The following is a 20,136-nucleotide window of genomic DNA, read 5'->3' on the forward strand; positions in this document are numbered from 1 at the left end:
TCAGTCGTATCCTCAACTCCAAACTGCCTTCTGATTTTGTCACATTCCACTGATAACATGCTTGTTGGTCTATATACTAGTGTGAAAAGGGAAAACAATGGAATGATGTTCGACTCAGCAGTGAACTTGGAAGAGCCAATTTTTTGTTTTTGAGTGCAAAATCCAGTCAAGTCGTATGCATGGGTGATTTTATCTTTTGTTTGCTATTTTTCATCCACACGATGCACAACAACACAAAGTAACAAAAGAAACCACAAAAACAATCAAAAAAAGCAAGACGAGAGAGAGCAATTGCAAACGGTTGCCGACTCGGGCGCCATCTTGTACTTGTTTGCCTTCTATACCTATGGATGTTGACCGAAACAGAGAACATTTGTTTTAATTAATAGTGCCGGTGTAAAGTTTTCATGTTCTCAGTATGTCAGTGTTCTTTGTGGGTACAGTAGATGACTTTCTCACAAAATCCGATAAAATTTAAAGTCAAGTTTAAAATTAGTTTTAAATAACTGTTTCACTTATTATTTGTTACTTCCAAGTTGTTGCCTGATATTGATACCTGTGTAGTTCCTTATGTGCATTTTGGGTGTGTGCCAGTGATGGCTGTGTTCAGCGCTTGATCTATAGTGATATTAGATTGGGGTTCGCTTGAAAAAAAATTCAAACAGTTTCTGTAGCTCTCATGACTATCCTGTGAGTCTGAATATACAGCAAGCTAAAATAAGTAGTAGGGTTAATAAATTCAAGGACAGTCTGTGGCTGGATGGATGCATGGCTTGGGGGGACCCCGATGAGAAGAACAGAGCATCAGCGCAGAGCGCCGATGCATATGCGAAACTGTTGCAGCTTGGAATCGAAGCGCATTTACGTGGGACAGGAGATGTGTGACAATCTCTTTTCGTCAATGGATGCTACAGCTTTGTGCTTGCTTTCAAAACACCCTGACGTCCCTGATCCACTGGTGAAAAGGAGGCTTTGATTCTCTCCTCTTTCATCTAGAATGGCTTCATGCAACAAAGAGGGTGCAGAAAGTTCTTAAGATTAAATGACTGTCTGTGTCTTTTGGGTTGTGTCCCATTATTTATTATTTGTTTTTTTTGTTTTGTTTTAGCATGACTTCAAGATAGCGCCACAAGAGTGGTTGCCTTTACAGCAGCTCCATTTTTTATTTTGATTTTGTTGCTTTGAATTATAAACTCCTCCACTGTGAGACATTTTCTAGTCATATATCCACCCCTCTTTGCCGACACAGAATCAAGCTGTAATGAAACTAAACAATGATGCGCATGCCTCCGAAGGGCTTTTTAATGTTTTACAAGACCGGCGCCTAAAATGTAGGCAGGCACTTTAGGCGGCAAGCAAACTAAATAAAGCATATGATGCGAGGGCAAGAATGACCTAACGGGAAAGTAGCTTTAATGCTGCCTGAGTGCACACAAACATGGAGTTCAATGAAATGCTGCTTGGCTTTGGCCCACTGAGAATACATTTGCGTTCTCGTTTAGCAATGGGAAGATTGACAATTAAGATCACCACTGCCGCTCTGTTGAATGAAACTGTTTAGAGTTGAGAGATTTCTTCACTTCGTTTAGCTACTAGCCGTGTCAATCAAGGAAATACAATTTGGAGGTGATTGTTGTGGGCTTTTGCGATGACTTGGCAACCATTGCAGGATGTACAGTATACCAACTCTCACCCAGAGTCAGAATCAGAATCAGAATCAGAATACCTTTATTCGTCCCGCAATGGGGAAATTTGCAGTCCACAGCAGCAATTGAAGAGGGATGGGGTTGGGGTGGGAGTGAAAGGATAGAAAACAAGATATTCTAAGCATAACAAAATAAAAATGTCAACTGTATACTGTGCAAATGTAGATGTGCAAAAACCGTTCTATAAACAAGACTGTACATAGTGCAGAATCAAGAAATGCATTTAGATATATTGCAACAACCCATATTTACAAGTGTCCAGTTTTTTTTTTTTTTTTTTTTTTTTTTTCACATGTGATCATTGGGAATTGTGAAGCCTGACAGCAGTCGGTAGGAACGAGCGGCGGTACCTCTCCTTCTTGCAGCGCGGGTGTAATAGTCTCTGGCTAAAGGAGCTACCCAGAGCTGTCAGGGTGGGCAGGAGGGGGTGGGAGGGGCTGTCCATCATAGCTTTTAGTTTAGCTAGCGTCCGTCTGTTGCCCACCTCCTCTAGAGAGTCCAGCGAGCAGCCCACGACAGAACTGGCCCGCTTGACAAAGCGCTCCAGTCTTTTTCTGTCCCGGGTGGTGATGCTGCCTGACCAGCAGACAATGCCATAGTGGATGGCTGATGCCACCACAGAGTCATAGAAGGTCTTTAGGAGTGACCCCTGAACTCCAAAAGACCTCAGTTTCCTGAGGAGGAAGAGGCGACTCTGTCCCTTTTTGATTAGGGCATCCGTGTTTGTTGTCCAGTCCAGTTTATTGTTGAGAGTAACACCCAGGTACTTGTAGGAGGTCACCCTCTCAATGTCCGAACCCTGGATGTTCAATGGTGCAGGTGACGATTATTTCCTGCAGAAGTCCACCACCAGCTCAGTGTCACAAAGCAAAAGTTGTGGTTTGAATTCCGGCTCCGGTCTTCCCGTGTGAAGTTTGCGTGTTCTGCCCGGGCCCGCGTGGCTTTTTTACGGATACTCTGGTTTCCTCCTCCATTCCAAAAACATGTACCGCCAGCTGATTGAAGACTGAATTATTCAAAGGTGAGAACAGATGGTCGTTTGTTTATGTGTGTCCTGCGATTGGCTGGCAACCGGTTCAGTGTGTGCCTCGCCTACTGCCCAAAGACAGCTGGGATAGGCTCCAAACATTTCCTTTCATTCATTTATTTGTTGTATATGGCAAATTTTTCGATAACTCGTTTTGATAACAGTCAAATCTAAGTGAGGGTAAAAAGTTATTTTAAAATGTCATTGTTATCTCTACATGACAATTTGACTTTTTGGTATTTTAGATTTTTGCAAGGACCATGGAAGTTGAAAGATTATTTGCTTTCACGGGATACAAAAAACAATGTTGGTGTTTGATCAGTATCCCGTATTTGCAACCAGAATTGTCACGTTTCAGTTTATGACCAACGGGTGGAACTATAGGGCCCCGTCTGCAGCTGCACTGATGTTGGTCATTTTAATCAGTGGCAGTTAAAAGGACTCCCGGCATGACCATTCAGTGTCGGGTCATAGTTTGTTTCACCCTGTCAGGTTTGTTCTTGTCATGTTTCACTCATGGTTTTGTTTGCTACTTTGGACCTTTGTATTCTGATGACTTTGTTGATTGAGGTTTTTGCTCCTGTTGACTTTATTTAATATAATTTGTTGAATACACCCTGCTTGTCCCTCTTGCCTTCTTTTCTGGGTTCCACCACCACCACCTTGCAAAGCGTAACAGGAAGCTTAAAGGAGAACCAACACCATTTTTTATTTCCTAACTGACATCAGAAAAATATTTTATAGCATTTAAAATACTCAAAACACGCAGGCTAATATTTTTAGTCAAATGCAAAACACCAATAAAAATGACTTAAAGTGTCCCACAACTGGCACAAATTTGCTCAAAATTGGGGAGATTCAGAAAATTCCACCCCCTTGTTTGTGATGTCACTATGGGTCACACACTGCCTTGCTCCAGAATCAAAACAATGGCTTCAGAGAGTTCAGATTTATGCTTTCTTGTTACTAATCCAGTTATGAATATGATTGAAATAGTTCGGAGGAGGAAAGCATAAATGTTTGCAATCGATTAAAGAAGTCCTTCCATATCAATTCGAGCCGTCTGCAAGCGATGAAACCGGTGAAGATCTGGACTTCGATGTAGCAGCCAGAAAATGCACAAGATGGCACACAAGCTGCGTTTGTCCAGTATATGAAGCCGCTTATCAGAGCCGTAAAGCCGCCCGTGATTGGTTAAAATCCGTGGTAGCAGACAGAGGAGTGGGTTTTACGCACACACACAAAGGAGACCGCCACAATTCGAACAAGCACACGAGCATCAGATGTTGAGACGCGAGAGAAAGCTCTTACAGCGCTCCAGAGTAAAAAAAAAAATGACCCAGTCGAAAGTGGATGTTTGTCCGATCGGTTTGCTCCACTAATATGCTGATTGTTTTCTTTCACCAGGTGAGCTCACAGTTAGCATGTAATGTGACTAAATGAGTAAACATGCATCAAACTTCCGCTACCCAAGCGCTGAATCGGTAACTCTGGTTAGCTTCCTCGTTCGCCTCCGCTGGTTGACTGCTCTGCTCCGTTGGAAATGGAAATTTGTGTCAACTTACACCTTCTTTATGCGTGTTACCTCAATTGTCTGTGACACACAACAATTCACCATTGCGTTATTTATGTCGTTTTTCTTCTAATTTCGTGATCAACACGGTGTTTTCGGACAAAAAAAGTACCCGAAATGCGTTGTGTGTCGGTCAGGGGCGTTCCAAATGGGACGTCACTTCGGGCATCGTCATCAACTCGAAAACAAGATTTCATGAATATTCAGCGCAAGTCTTGAAACGTAAAATATAACTATATGCGGTGGAATCTTTGTAAAATGCGCTCAGTAGAAGACATTCAAAGTGATTTTACAAATTATGGACGCAACTTGGTGCTTGCCCCATAAGTTTTCAATATCATTTAATTTGTGTTTTCGGCTTTGGCAGCGCCTTAGACGAAGCCTTCCACCGGGGCTATTGCGAAGAATCTCATCCACATGGACCACAACCACGTCTGCCACTGGGTTACCTGCCATAGAACCCGGACCTGTACGAAGAAACCGCTCAGCTAGCATCAAATACACCACCGAAAGGTAATAGCAATATCACATGTCTTTTGAGGCTAAGATGATTTATCTTCCACTTTTTAATGCAGTGAATCTTGGAGAAACTCAGTCATGACAACCATCTCAAAAAGCCGCTCCATGTCTGCTTCGTGTGCCGCATCCGTCACGTTGAACCACTTCTATGGCAAACCGCCGGGAAAATCAGGTGGGCGAAAAGGTCACGTTTTAAGAATCCACCCATCCATCCATTTTCAAACTGCTTTTTCCTCATTAGGATCGCGGGGGGTGCTGGAGCCCATCCCAGCCATCTTTGGGCACTCGGCGGGGGACACCCTGAATTGGTTGCCAGCCAATCGCAGGGAACACAAAGACAAACAAATAGTCACTCTCACACTCACGCTTATAGACAATTTATAGTGTTCAATCAGCCTAACATGCATGTTTTTGGAATGTGGGAGGAAACCGGAGGAACCAGAGAATACCCACGTGGGCTCGGGGAGAACATGCAAACGCCACACACGGAGGTTGGAACGGGACTTGAACTCACGACCTTTGGACTGTGCACATGCTAACCACTTGAATACCAGGCCTCCCCGGTATAAGGACATGTTGTAGAAAATTTGCAATTACTGCGATTGGCTGGTAACCAATTGTGTGTGTACCCTGTCTCCTCCCTGAAGAAAGCCACTACATACTGTCCTTCTTTTTCAGTGCCTTGATGCAGAAATATATAAAAAAACGAGTTTAAGTTTAGCAAATAGCTTTGGGATGAACAAGAATCTAACTAACAAACTTGAACCTCGCATCCAAAATCATTGACATTTGACCACACCTGTACACTCCCAACATGCTGTTGAAAGGCTTATGTTACTGTGTCACTACATTGTGGTGTTTTGGTCTATGTCATGTCATTCCACATGTTCTTAATGTAGAGTCATATCGCAAATTGCTCAACAAACTTTGTCATTCTCTCCTTCAGGTTTCAACAATTCCAACATATCACCATTGGGCTCCCCGTGTTCGTCGCCACCTGTTCAGGGCACTCCTGTCTCCAGCCCAACGATCAAGACATGTTTAATTCAGCTTCCTGAGATTTCCGTGCCACTGACTGAGCAGACCCCGGCTGGCTGTGTGGTCTCCAAGAGTAATCACCGAGCCTTAACACACAGCCAGAGCGCCCCAAGCTCCACCACCCCTCATTGGCGACCACCATCACTCTGTAGCAGGTATTGTGTTTTCTGGTGTATAAGGCACACCCAAAAGCCTTGATTTTCTTCAAAAGTTGACCTTGCGCCTTATACGCAGGTGCGCCTTATATGTGAAGTCATATTAAGCCACAACAGGTACTGTCAGCAGCCGCAGACTCCTTTTTCTACTATAGAAGAAGTAGTGCGTAACCTCAGCCTTTACTGTAGTGCCTTATAAATGGTGTGCCTTGTATTTGGAAGCGTTTTATATATTTATGTATTATATTTGAGACATTCTTTCATTCATTTAAGGTGCACCATATAGTCCGTCTTATAAAGTGGATAAAGTTTGAAAATACACTGTTCATTGGGGGTGCACATTATACTCCAGTAGGTCTTATACACTGGAAAATACGGTAAATATAGAAGACAGGAAATGAGTCAGTAATCAGAGAATGAGCAAGATGAAATAATGTGCATTCTCTGTTTTCTTTTTATCAGCTGTGGCAGGCCATTCAACAATCGACTGAACCACGGGGTAGAATCTATGATCAAGGTAGACCGAATACCTTGTCCAGGTAAACCAAACAGCAAATTTATGCTTGCTTACATCTCAGATACTACAGTGCTGACTGCATGTCCCGTGTTCTTGTCAGATGAGCGTGTGGTTACCTCATCGGACTACGACAGCACGTATGACAGCACGTATGAGACCAACCACAGTGACAGCAGCGACTTTATACAAAATGAGGAGGAAGCCGAAGCAGGCAAGAAGTCGTCTGAGGCAAGAGAAGGCTGCCGGGAGTATCCGTCGGACAGCATCGTTCTTCATCCCCGACTGTCATCCCCTGAGGTTGACAAACGTGTTTTATTTAATTTGATGATTTGATTTAGATTTGGAGGTGCGCAGAGGTCTGCTGGTGAAGAAACATTTGCTATTGCAATCAACTCATACATCAGGGATGCATCTGGGCCGCGCTCTTGCGCCATTTACCGTGTTTTTTGGATTATACGTCGCTCCGGATTATAGGTCGCACCAGCCAAAAAATGCATAATTAAGAAGAAAAAACATATATAGGTCGCACTGGAGACATCATTGCTACCCTATATGCTCCAATATTTGAATATTTCTTGGCTCTTCTGCGTATGCAACAAACGCAATTAACAATTTCTTTTGTTTTTGTCCTCAACACACAGAACAAGCTAATCCTGGCCCCTGAACCACTGGTGATGCCTGGGTTGGAATCTCTTATGAGTCAGCTTGACAAATGGAATTTCCCAATTTTTAGTCTCGTGGAGCGGACTCACGGAAAAACGGGTTGCATTCTTAGCCAGGTGAGGACTAATTGTCTTTCTAAAATTATTGTGGCGTTTATTTTATGACAACATATCAACATTGGACGGAGAGAAATACTTTGGATGACAGTAAGGCAATAAGAAACAGAAAAGACGTGGTGACATGTTTGAAATCCCATAGTTACAGAAATACTCCAAATTGACACTGTTTTTGTGAGAGCTACTGTTATTGTAAATACACTGTAACCGTTTTCAACACAACTTTTATTTGATCTCACCGTCACGTCAAGAAATTGTATGTGAAGATTCACTTGGTTTCGTGAAGCTGTTTTATCTTCTTTTTTTCGGGCAATGTCCTAGGTATCTTACAGGCTCTTCGAAGACACGGGCCTGTTTGAGATCTTCAAGATTCCTGTAGCAGAGTTCATGAACTACTTTCACGCGTTGGAGAACGGATATAGAGATATCCCATGTGAGTCGAGTTTCCTGTTGTATTTGCAACATTGTTTTAATTTCCTTCTCTGGGAAATAAATCCAATTCAAAAGTAGTTGGGAACCTGCAAAACAGATAGATTCCGTTTCATATCAATAAATAGCATCCATTTCTTTGTTAAAACAAATACAACTTTTGGGATGCTATTCACGGAAGGCATGATGGGTGACTGGTTACACGTCGGCATCACAATGCACAGGTACATATGAGAATCTCGTTTCAATTGCCTTGCCTGGATAAATAAAGATTAAACACATAAATATCAATAAATCAAATTTGTATGCAAGTACAGTAATTTGTTCTGTAATTTGGAATGACTTAAGCATAGTAATCAGAATCAGAAAGCCTTTTTTTATTCTCACAATGGGGGAATTTGCAATACACTATCCATCTCCACCAAGACTCCTAATGAACTTGTTTCTTCCTGTACACTTTTTGAGTGTGTTTTTTATTTTCCCCCAAAACTAAATACTGTATTCAGTTTGGTGGCAATTCAAACAGATGTGAAGCCTAAAAATAGTTGAGACTGCGGTTTGTACAGTTTATAGATCATGCATTGACTGCCATCTGCTGCTCATTATAGATCACAACAGGATCCATGCGACTGACGTGCTGCATGCGGTTTGGTACCTCACGACTCAACCCGTGCCTAGACTTCCCACGCCCCTGACAGAGAATGCCATACACACCGGTAAGAAGCATTTCTTGATTGGGTCTAATCACCATCCGCGATTGCACACATTGTCTCAAAAGATACATTTTTCCTTTTCAAAGTTTTTCCCCCCTTTCTACTCGTAGACCCAGCAAATGGCATAACCCCGGGCGCTGCGGCCTTTCTGTCAACCAAGATACATTCTTTTCTGAAGGAAGGCTATGGCTCCTTGTCTTGCCTAATTCCGGGCCTGGAGCTGATGGCCTTGTATGTAGCCGCTGCCATGCACGATTATGACCATCCGGGAAGAACCAATGCCTTTCTAGTAGCAACCAGTGCACCACAGGTAATAATGAGGGGACTCTGAAATATTTAATTTAAAAAGTAAAAAAGTAAAATAAAATTTAATAAAATTTAATTTAATGTTACTTTTTAGTCTATATTTTATTAATTAGTTAATTAACTCATTCACTGCCAGATGTGCAAAAATGTATCCACTCCAGTGCCAGGGTTTTTGTCATTTTCACTCATATTGCAGCACCCACCGATTATTGAGTTTTAGGACTACAAAGACATTCAATGAATACATTTGGAAACGGCAGTGAATGAAATAAAATGTGGGTTTTTTTTGCTTTCTCAAGTCAAAGAGAATGAAAATGATTTTCTTCCGCTGTAGGCGCTTCTGTACAACGACCGTTCAGTCTTGGAAAACCATCATGCTGCTTCAGCGTGGAACCTCTTCATGTCGCGTCCGGAGTACAACTTCCTGGTTAACCTTGAACATGTTGAGTTCAAACGCTTCCGCTTCCTTGTCATTGAAGCCATCTTGGCTACTGACCTAAAAAAACACTTTGACTTCCTTGCAGAGTTCAACGCCAAGGTAAAACAAGACAATTTGGACAACTCTATACTCACATCTAGAAGGGAACAGTGTGGGAAGGGTTATTTTTATTTTGTTTTGATTGTGTATATCCCAGTGTGCATGGAATAATTCGTAGATACATCCTTTGACATGTTATTGTGGAACAACAACGTCACACAGAATTGACTTCTACCCCATGTTTCCATTATTTTTTCAACACATTTTTAAAAATTGTCCATGTAATGTCGTTTGTCTATCAAGATATTCCCTTATAAACTGATCAAAGAGACATTCTTGAAATATCATACCAGATACTGTCTGTTTTTCATGCATGTGTACCCAGGTGGGTGACGAAGGAATGTCAGGGATTGACTGGACAAACGAAAATGACCGATTGCTGGTTTGCCAGATGTGCATCAAGCTCGCTGATGTCAATGGGCCATTGAAGTGTAAGGAGCTGCACTTGCAATGGACGGAAGGAATCGTCAATGAATTCTACGAACAAGTATGGTTTGAAATAAACCTCTGCGATGATTGGCTTGGCTGTTTGATTAATTACTGATAGATCAAATATATAAAATTCCTCACGGTTTCCACAAGGTTTGTTTTGTGATAAGGCATTTTTTTGTTTCACTCCCTATTCTTTCTTTCTGACATTTGTTAAATGACCACTGAGGGTACCCACAGTTTGTGAGTGCTCTCCTGATATGTTTTGACTCCTTTTCTCTACCTGCAACGCTTGTAGGTATTAGTTTAGCCCTATGCTGGAGGGTTCTGATAACTCTGAGTTTGTGTTGTAAAGGGTGGTTAGAATCGAAAAGTAAGTATTGGTCAGTGTGTGTAGCCTTCCAAAAGACTTTTGTTTTTAGCGCTCTGTCCTCTTTTATAATTACTTTACAATCCAAAAAGGCTAGTTGGTTCTCTTTAATGTCCTCACGAGTAAATTTAATGTTGATGTCTACTGATCTGTGAAGGATTGAATTTCTTGTCTTTTAATTATGACAAAAGTATCGTCCACATATCTAAACCAGTTCTAGGCCCTCACATCTTTCCCGGGGACAAAACCTAGTCCTCTGCTCCCTGCAACCTGAGAGCAGGGACCTATCATAGCAGAGTCCGGCACCGCCATGTTTGGACAGTAGGGATATATATATATATATATATATATATATAGAGGGCCTAAACTACCAGTAAGACTTTAGTTTGCTGACGAAGTTTCTTGGATAAGAAGCGAAACGTCCGACACCTTCAAAGAAGTACAGATGACGGCTGAAGAAACCTTTTCATCAAAGTACTGTTTGATTCAATTAGTTTTATCGTTGCATTCAACTCATTCACTGCCATTCACAAATTTATTCGGGAATTGAAAATATGATTTAGACCGCCATTTCTGAATTTGATCAGGTATTGTTTTTTTTATGCTCGGGTGCCGATAAATCGCTGGACATGGCCTCTGGCACAGTTTTTTTCTTTTCCACAAGAGGGCAACATTTCACATTTTTCCATGTTAGCGCTTTGTTACAGCTTCAGCTGTTTTTCAAGCGCAAAATAAACCAAGATGTATGTATTGCATTATATTTAAGACAGCCACACTCATTTCAACCTCATATAACCCCAGCCCCATATAATTTAGGGATTAACTATTTGTTTCTCATGGAAGAAGAGAGTCTAAGGTTTCTAACACTGTATTGAATGTTTATGTAGTCCTAAAACTCAATATTCTGTGGGTCAACCAGTGGACGCATTCTTGCACATGTCTGGCAGTTTATGAGTTAACCTCAACTGCACAAACCTTTAATGATACAATTTGTCACCTTTCTAGGGGGATGAAGAAGCAAGCCTGGGCCTTCCCATTAGCCCTTTCATGGACCGCTCAGCGCCACAGCTCGCTAAACTCCAAGAATCGTTCATCACTCATATCGTGGGCCCCCTTTGCTCCTCGTACAATTCAGCCGCACTGATGCCCGGTGACTGGGTCGACCTGCCGGAGGGGGAGGTGGAACAAGAAGAATCAAATGGGAGTCAAGATATGGAGGACGAACAGGGAGATTGCGGTGAGGAATATGTATCTCTCAGCGTTGAAAGAAAAACATCTCATTTCTTCATGTGTTATTTGTGTGTTCCAATTATTACTTCTATTGCAAGCAAGTTTTTGATCATTGCTGGCAGGTGGATTCTGTCATTGTGATTAATTTAATGAGATATTTGGATTGTGGAGGAAATTAAATTAACCAGGTCACAATCGAGTGAATGAATTAATTTTAATCTTAGTAACATTCAATTTCTTTTCCACCTGATTGCAGATGAGCTGGAGCCTGCAGCAAAAAAACAACCATGAGGCGTATATAACGGAGACTTTGACTTGACATTTGAAAAAAAAAAATATTTTCACATAACTCCCGTACTTTCCGGTGTATAAGGTGAATAAGAGAATAAGGTGCACCCCCAATGAATGGTGTATTTTGAAACTTTCCATATATAAGGCCTACCGGACCATAAAGCGCACCTTCAATGAATGAAAAACATTTTCCAAATGTAATACATACATTTATAAAAGTCTTCCAAATATAAGGCACACCACTTTATGTGGAGCTACAGAATAGGCCGCGGTTACACATTTCTTCTACAGGCGGGAATGGAGTTGCTGGCTGCTGTCAGTAGTTGCGAGATCTGTTTTGGCTCAATATTACTTCCCGTATAAGGCGCACCTGTGTATAAGGCGCAGGGTCAGCTTTTGAAGAAAATCAAGGCTTTTGGGTGCACCTTATACACCGGAAAATACAGTGAGATGGATGGACAGGGAACTACTTTGTGGGCATGGATTATAACTTTGCCTGCATGGCGTATCCGTATGTAGTAGCTGCGTTGAAAGGTCGAAGGAAAGCGGCATGGGAAGCATTATCGGATTTTATTTTACAGCATGGAATCGTTTTCAGCCATAGAGAAATTTGAAAATGCTGTTGAGAGCCAACTCGCTTTAGCGGTGAAGGTACGATGCCGGGCTACAATGCATTTTTATATTTCCTTTTGTGGTAAAAATCAGGGCGTGTTGGTATATGAAAAGGGAAGTTGGTTGGAATGTCAGTTTCTGAACCTTGTGTCATGTCCCTTGTGTCTTCCAGAGAGGCATAAGACAAAGACGGGAAGCAGGACGAAAGTGTTCTGCCAGATCACGCAGCACCTTCTGGAGAACCACAAAATGTGGAAGCGAGTCATTGCTGCAGATATCCAGAAGGACACCTTGAACGAAGATGCAAACTGTCTTGGTTCCTCCACTGACCCTATCACAGACATCGACGAGGAAGAGGAGGAACAAGCAAGCAAAAACGAGGAAGATTTGACCGAATGTTTCGATAAAAATGAAGAGGTGCAAGCTATAGATGAGGAAAACGGGCTCTTGGAATCACAGACGTCAGGTAGCAAAAAGGAGGAATCCCAATGATAACGTGAAAAATTGGCTACTCCCAAATCAGGAATTGATTCTACCATTGTTTCTTTGCTCTTTTAACTCCTAATATGGTAGTCAGCACATCACTTTGACACAACACTGTAGATGTTTTGGGTAATTTGTGCCTACAAAAAAAAAAAAAAAAAACAAAACAAAACAAAACAGGGTTTATCAACAGATATTTTGGGGAGAAGCATAAGAAGGGACCTCGATGAAGACAAAGAAGAAAAAAAAGCTTTTTTTTCCTCTGCGGTATCCAGTCTTTACCTAGCTTGCCCTTCCTTTTATATCTGACCAACTACACAGATGACTGAATTCTTCCATCAGCCATAAATGTCAAAACGTTGTTTGTGGTCCTGATTTGGACCATCTCTTTTGCGACACAAGTCCTTGAAATATTCAGACACACCTGGTACATTTTCACATTCCTTTGTCAATTAATCTCGTTGCTCGTAGACTCCCATCAGAACAGTGGAATCCGAAGCACCGTGGATGTCCGTGACGAGTGCATGAATATTAGGGTTATTAGGGTCATTAGTCTTGACTGGCTAAAATAATTTCGCTGCCCACTCATCACCAGGAGGGTGAGTGGAATATGCCTATCAGGTGGATATCCCCCCCACTCCTCTCCTTCCCCACTACATCTGAGTCTGAGGAGGCTTCCTCTCATAGACAATGAGATAAAAGCCAAGGAAAAAGCTGTTTCCACTCAGGCTTGGCAAAATAGTGAAAACGCACCGTGGAAAAAAAAATAATAAAAAGACATCACACATCCATACTTAGACCGAAGTTTTATATGTACATACTGTTCTACATGACAAAATAGATAAATATAGTGGATAAAATAGAAGGTTGAACAAAGAGCCCTCCAAAAGCTTTACCTCCCATCAAACAAAAGGAAAAAAACAACCTACAAAAACACTGTTTGACTTGGTGTCAAACAATAGCGTGTTTAGGAATGCGTTCCCTTCCACAGCAAGCTAACACGTTAATGGTTCATGCTCTCAGGTAGGCTGAGAAACAAAACCAAGACGACCTTATTGCTTTCACGGAACAAGTTGGCCGATCACATATTTAAATGATTTGCAAAACTTTTTGTTAGGTTCCTGTCGGCAAATTATTGTATTGTTGCTTTTTATGTCACTTTATGTTTTGCTCAAAATTTTAGCGCGTGGATGAAAAAACATAAGCAACAAAAATTGGCAAGTAACATCACCTCCATATTTAACTCATTCACTGACAGATGTGCAAAAATGTGTCCACTCCAGTGCCAGGGTTTTTATTCACTGTCACCCGAATTCCAGGACCCGCAATATATTGAGTTTTAGGATTACATAAACGTTGAATGCAGTGTAAGCAACCTTAGACTCTCTTCTTTTGTCAGAAAATAAGAGATATTCCCTAAATTATATGGGTCTGTAGTTATCTGAGCTTGAAATAAGGGCGCCTGCCCAAAATACAATGCAATATATATACAGTATATTGGTTTATATATTGCTTTAAAGGACAACCGACGTCACTTTTTTGTTTTTTTAACTGATATCAGAAAAACGTTTTATAGCATCTAAAATACCCAAAACACGCAGTATGATATTTTTATTCAAATGCAAAACACCAATAAAAATGACTTAAAGTGTCCAAAATCTGCAAAAAATTGAGCTGTGAATTGGGCATTTTCAGAAAGTCCCGCCACCAGTTCGTGACGTCACGCCAAGACGTCTCGCATTGCTGGAGAATCAAAACAATGGCTTCAGATTCTTATATATGCTTTCTTGTTACACATCCAGTTATGAATATGATTCAAATAGTTCTGAAGAGGAAAGCATACATGTTTGCAATTGATTAAAGAATTATATGTGCCATTTTTAGGCAACATTGGGGGAAAACCTCTCACCCAAAAAAGAGAACCACAAAATGGCGACCTCCAGTGGCCACCTCCGCTTCCACAGGCTGATAAATTCCTTCCATGGAGCTTGGTCGCCCTCTTCTGGTGGCTTTTTGGTGCAACACGAGGTTTTCAGACTAAACAAGTACAACAAAATACATTGACGTGATGGAAGGACTGCTACAATGTGTCTTTTTTTTCAGTCAGGGGCGTTCCTTTAGTGACGTCACGTACGGACTCGTCACCAACTCAAAAACAAGACTTCCTGAATATTCAGCGCGAGTCTTAAAACTTAAAATATAGCTATATGCGGTGGAATCTTATTAAATTACGCTCAGTAGAAGTCATTTGAAGCCATTTTACAAATTATGGACACAACTTGTCCGGAGACGTCGGTTGTACTTTAACAACAGCTGAAGCTGGAACAAAGCGCTAACATGGAAAAAAGGGAAATTCCGGCCCCTTGTGGAAGGGAAAAACATTGCCAAAAGTTCTGGCCAACGCTTTATCGGCACTCCACCAAGAAAAAAGAAAACCCGAACAAATTCAGGAATGGCGCTCCGCGTCATATTTTCAATTCCCAAATAAATTTGTGAATGGCAGTGAATGCGTTAAGTACAAAAGAAAATAAAAGAAACATTGTCCTCTTTACTAGATCTGACATAGGGTTCTTTAATCCACGCAGGGTACAATTAAAACATTAAGACTATCAAGGCAATCCTGGGGTAACATTTCCGCTGCTCCATGTTAAAAAGCTTGGCCCTTGTAATAGGTTCGACTTCCTCGACTTGGCTTATGACCCCATATATAAGGTAAAAATGACTTAAGAACAGCTGAGAAGAAAACATTGGATTAGTACGAAGACCCTAAATCCAGTCTTGTATTGTAATCAGATCTGAATACTTCATGACTGCACTTGAGTGGATTGTTGACGTTTCTGTATACCTTTACTTGATTTTATTTGTAAATGTCACTAACACATATTTTCCATTCAACAACACGAGCAGGTTCGACATCACTCAGGGTCTCGTATTTTGACGATTATTGCGTGAAATAGCCACCGTGATTTTTCTACCAACCTTTTCCATTGGCGCAAGCGGCAAAGAGGATCCCAATTGATATTCAATAATGAAACAAGTTGGGCCTATTTAGCTTTGCCGTCATCATTGAAGCAATGAGGAACCAAGAGAGGAATTACCTCGCGTTACAATTTAAACAGCTTAATTTCAACCTCTGAAAGGTCAATAAGTACAAGGCTTCAGCTCTGTAATCACACCATTGAGCTTAGAAACCGAAATACACCAAGATGTTCTCACTCTTTCGACAAACGTTGATACCCTTTGCATTGTTTTATTCTTTTCATCACTCAGCTCTATTTGCAATTATCTGATTACAAACCAAATCAACTACAATCGGAACCTAATCATGACTTCAAGCATGGATGAGTAAATTGTTCCCTCCAAGTGAGAAACATTTTCAGACAAATAGTTCATAGATTGCTTTTAAAATGTTACTTTGCAAAATCATGCTGTGGGCCAATAAAGTTGTCTGACTGAAAAAAAAAAATCATTTTTGAAGAAAATTGACTGCTCTCCCATGACCCAATTACGCAACTCAATTAGAGTTTGTCCAATGTTAATACCCCTCTAATTCATGATCTGGACCCATTGCACAGTTCTTAACATGCCCCTATTGCGGAAAAGAGCTAAGCCATTCTATACAATTGGCCCTGACTGCCAATTCATATATATATATATATATATATATATATATATATATATATATATATATATATATATATATATATATATATATATATATATATATATAATTACTAGTCGTCTTTGATCTGAACAAAATATCTGTCTAAAGAAGTGTCTCATTGGCCCTTTGTACGTTTCAAACCAATGAGTTTCATTTAGAACAAAGTCAAGGCCCGCGGCCATTTTCTGGCCCGCCACATCATTTCATTCGGCCCACCAAAGCAAATCAAACTTATGAAATTCCATGATGCTTGCTGAAGTCCAAACCAAAATTTCAAATTGTCCCATGTGAACCACAATATTATTTTTTTACTTCAGATTTGAAAACTTGGTATTCATTAATTTGTGAGCTCTATATGTAATATATGGAGATGATTAAACATTTTAATGGCTTCCCCAAATTCTAAACCATAACTACAATGTGGCCAGTGGCAAAAAAAAATGAGTTGAACACCTTTGATTTAGAAGAGCTTGACTCAAAACGACAACAAAAAAAGGCATGCAATTTGGCAAGAGGAAAAACGCCACGTGATACGGTCCAGGTTTTCAGATCCTACATCGTCATTATTAAGCACCGTCGTATCGCAAGCACTGCGATTGGCTGGCAACCAATTCAGGGTGTCCCCCGCCTCGTGCCCGAAGACAGCTGAGATAGGCTCCAGCAACCCCCGCGACCCTAATGAGGAATAAGCGGTACGGAAAATGAGATGAGAGGTATCGCAAGCAGATTCAGCTACAAGCATCCATTGCTGACAACTTTCACCAAGATGAGTTTTGCCTTCTTTCATCGAAACATCCAAAACATTTTTTATTCTTGCCATGCTTTTGCAATTTACTGACTAAACAGACTGCTGTGCAAGTCCGCTGCCTCCCGTGTGGATGACGTGCGGGAATACGAGCTTCAAGCTCTGTGCATTGTATTTATATATCCTTCTCACTGTGCAGTATATTCATGCCACACTTTGCCATCTAATGTGCATCTGATCTTCACGGTACTGTGCCACTTGTCCCCCCCATCCCAAAGACCCTATTTTTTTGTGGGCTCAGGTTGATCTGAAATGCCTCACAAACTTCAGCACTGAAAAGAGACTTTTATCCCCCCACACCCCTCAAGCTGTGACACTCTTTGCTCTAATGGATGAAAAATGTTCTCGCATGTTTCTCACAATGTTGCTGTGATGCAGAAATGAGCCAGCTCATCAATTTTGCCTCATTCAGGTTTTTTTTAATGAGGCAGCATCATGTGAACTCTCACATCTACAAGCACCTTCTGTTGACCGCTGTTTGATGAATTGCCATTTGCGGGAAAGCAACCGTATTTCTGTTTCACCGTGACTTTGAATTGGGTTCTTGTTTGCTTCCCCATTAATTCAACAGAAGATTCATTTGGGGGGTGCGGTGTGGGGGGCAAGAGCCCCTAATTCAAAGCAACCAATCATAAAAGCCTTTTTTCGTCTTATTTTAATCAAACATTCAATAGTCATCGATATAAAATCGATAAATGAATGCCAAAATACATGTCAAATTCATGAAACTGAAATTTTCTGTCAAGTCAATTATAGAAGACGATTGCTGCACACTTGAACCCTCAATGAGGCTGTTGACCATTCAATTTTTTAATGCAGAATTTGTCGGTCATCTTCTGCTCTGTCAATATAAACCAGCCGCATGGAAATGCACAATAGTTATTGTGAGAAAACAGGGTTGTGTCCAACTGAAAGAATCATTTTTTTTTTATTTTGGTGTTACAATGCCTATTCTTGTTTTCCATTGTTTGTTGTGCCTATTGCATTGTATGTTGAAACAAAACATTAGAACCAGGCTGGTTATGTTTGTATTACTCCAATATACTTTTGCGGGCACTTGCACTCACAACACATGTAGCAATATTTACAGGATGGGGAGTTATGTGATGGACCCCTATTTGTTTCGGTGGAATATAACATTTTATTCCTTGATATTATTTGACTTTGCATATATAAATAGAAATACACACACATACTGTACATATTGAAAACATATATTACATCAAACAATGTTTTAGAAAAGTATTTATTTTTACTGTTTTGTAATTTAGACACAATGCTGTAGCTTCTATATTGCCAGATCTACTGGAAGTGCCTCTTCAAAATGTATTACAAAGTTATGATACAATATATTACGAGAACATGTCACTAGCAAAGCAGTGTTTATGTTGTAATGTGACAATTGTTGAATTACATGATTTATAAATACTGCAATCGTCTTTGTCCTGTTTCCATAATTCAGTATGAGCAGTACAGGGAGGCTATATACGTATATAACTAATTAACTCCAAAGTTTTGCATGTCTGATTTTTTTTTTTTGGGGAGGTACATTTCATGCCGACAGCCCAATCGTGAAAAGCAAAATAAAAACTGATGACAATGAACTGGTCAAGGAATTGTGACACAGCGGTCACATAGCAACAGGAATAACGCACATCGTCTGCTCTGGCAGTTACAGTAACTACAGCAAGGACAACGTTGACATTTTTGAGATAGGCTTGAACAGAATGTATTGTGGCCCTTTTAACATCAACCAAAATAATCACTCAAATGGCAGATATTTGCAGATTATTACCTTTATGTACTCTTAACATTCACGGCTATTGTAAAAAGTTAAACCTGCGAGTTAAGGAAACAAAAAATGTACTATTCGAATTCAGTATTTTTTCTGCTAAAGTTGCCATTGGTCTAAAATTGATCCATATTGATTGCGCCCTAAAATAAAAATATGTATTAATTCAGCAGTGTCCCCCCCAAACAAAAATCTAACAATACACGCAGGAAGGAGGTATTGAGTCAAATTATTTGTTTCATGAAATCTGCAGTTTCTTACAAATATTCAAATAAGTATAACATCTCCGCACACCACATTTTCGTGTATTTTGTGGAAGCTAATCAATTGTCATGCGATTCACAGTGGAGTCTCTGTGTTTGTCGGACAGAGTAATGGCTGCTTATGTGAATGGAAAGTAACATTCTGTTTGTCATATTATATTACAAATGAGCTGTAAGCCACATCTAAACACATGAAACATACTTTTTGTTGGCCAAAGCCACGGTCACGCCACAGAATTCCACATGGGAATTGTGACCGTGTTGAGGTGTTGAAATCCTTTTTGTAATTTCACACACCACACTAATCACTGCTGTCTCTGATGTTCCCAAAAATAAATACAAATGCTCATATATTCAGTTTATTGATTTTATGGAGCTATGAAACACTGTAAAAAAATACTCCTTTATGAAATAAATGAGTGGGTCATATGGACTGTTTCAATACGTCAAAATAAGGCAGAATTCCTCATTATTCAGGAATATTTTATGCTGCCTTTTCAGGTGAATGTTCTGCACCTCAGTAATAACATTTGTAGAACTTGGGACTGATGACGTCGGTCGATGTTGAGTGGACGAGGTGTCACCATAGCGACAGTAAAAAAAGCAGACAATATTTTTTTTTCGAGTACCTGTGCACACAATGCTAGCTGTGAACAAAGGAGGTCAAAGACTGTGTTTTAAAATTCATTATGTCTCACGAGTGCTAGTATTACATGAATACATGAATATTACAAGCATAACGCTTGTAGGATGTGAGCAATGTAAAATGAGGTGGACATTACAACACCATGGAATTATATTAAAAATATATAAATACACATAACCTCAACTGTTAGCCAGCTATGCTAGTATTTTTAAGTGTTATTCTGACAAGTCAACCATGGTTTGGTCATCTTA

At 40.4% G+C, this 20,136-nt stretch overlaps 1 protein-coding gene across 2 annotated transcripts in view; it reads left to right on the plus strand.

Moving 5' to 3' along the window:
• Positions 1–16,343, plus strand: part of LOC148888255 (cGMP-inhibited 3',5'-cyclic phosphodiesterase 3A-like) — a 36,863-nt gene extending 20,520 nt beyond the window's left edge. For both annotated transcript variants that reach the window (XM_089014058.1, XM_089014059.1), the window contains exons 3-15: positions 4,674–4,819; positions 4,882–4,997; positions 5,772–6,018; positions 6,481–6,557; positions 6,636–6,832; positions 7,177–7,314; positions 7,636–7,747; positions 8,352–8,459; positions 8,567–8,766; positions 9,097–9,300; positions 9,626–9,787; positions 11,105–11,336; positions 12,405–16,343. In XM_089014058.1, the coding sequence (XP_088870184.1) occupies positions 4,674–4,819; positions 4,882–4,997; positions 5,772–6,018; positions 6,481–6,557; positions 6,636–6,832; positions 7,177–7,314; positions 7,636–7,747; positions 8,352–8,459; positions 8,567–8,766; positions 9,097–9,300; positions 9,626–9,787; positions 11,105–11,336; positions 12,405–12,724 (2,259 nt within the window). In that variant the 3' untranslated portion in view covers positions 12,725–16,343. The remainder of the gene's footprint in view (positions 1–4,673; positions 4,820–4,881; positions 4,998–5,771; positions 6,019–6,480; positions 6,558–6,635; positions 6,833–7,176; positions 7,315–7,635; positions 7,748–8,351; positions 8,460–8,566; positions 8,767–9,096; positions 9,301–9,625; positions 9,788–11,104; positions 11,337–12,404) is intronic.
• Positions 16,344–20,136: the final 3,793 nt, after the last annotated feature.

This window comes from Hippocampus bargibanti, linkage group LG14, assembly GCF_051943395.1.
Source record: "Hippocampus bargibanti isolate YZ-2025 linkage group LG14, ASM5194339v1, whole genome shotgun sequence".
Taxonomy (NCBI): Eukaryota; Metazoa; Chordata; class Actinopteri; order Syngnathiformes; family Syngnathidae; genus Hippocampus; species Hippocampus bargibanti.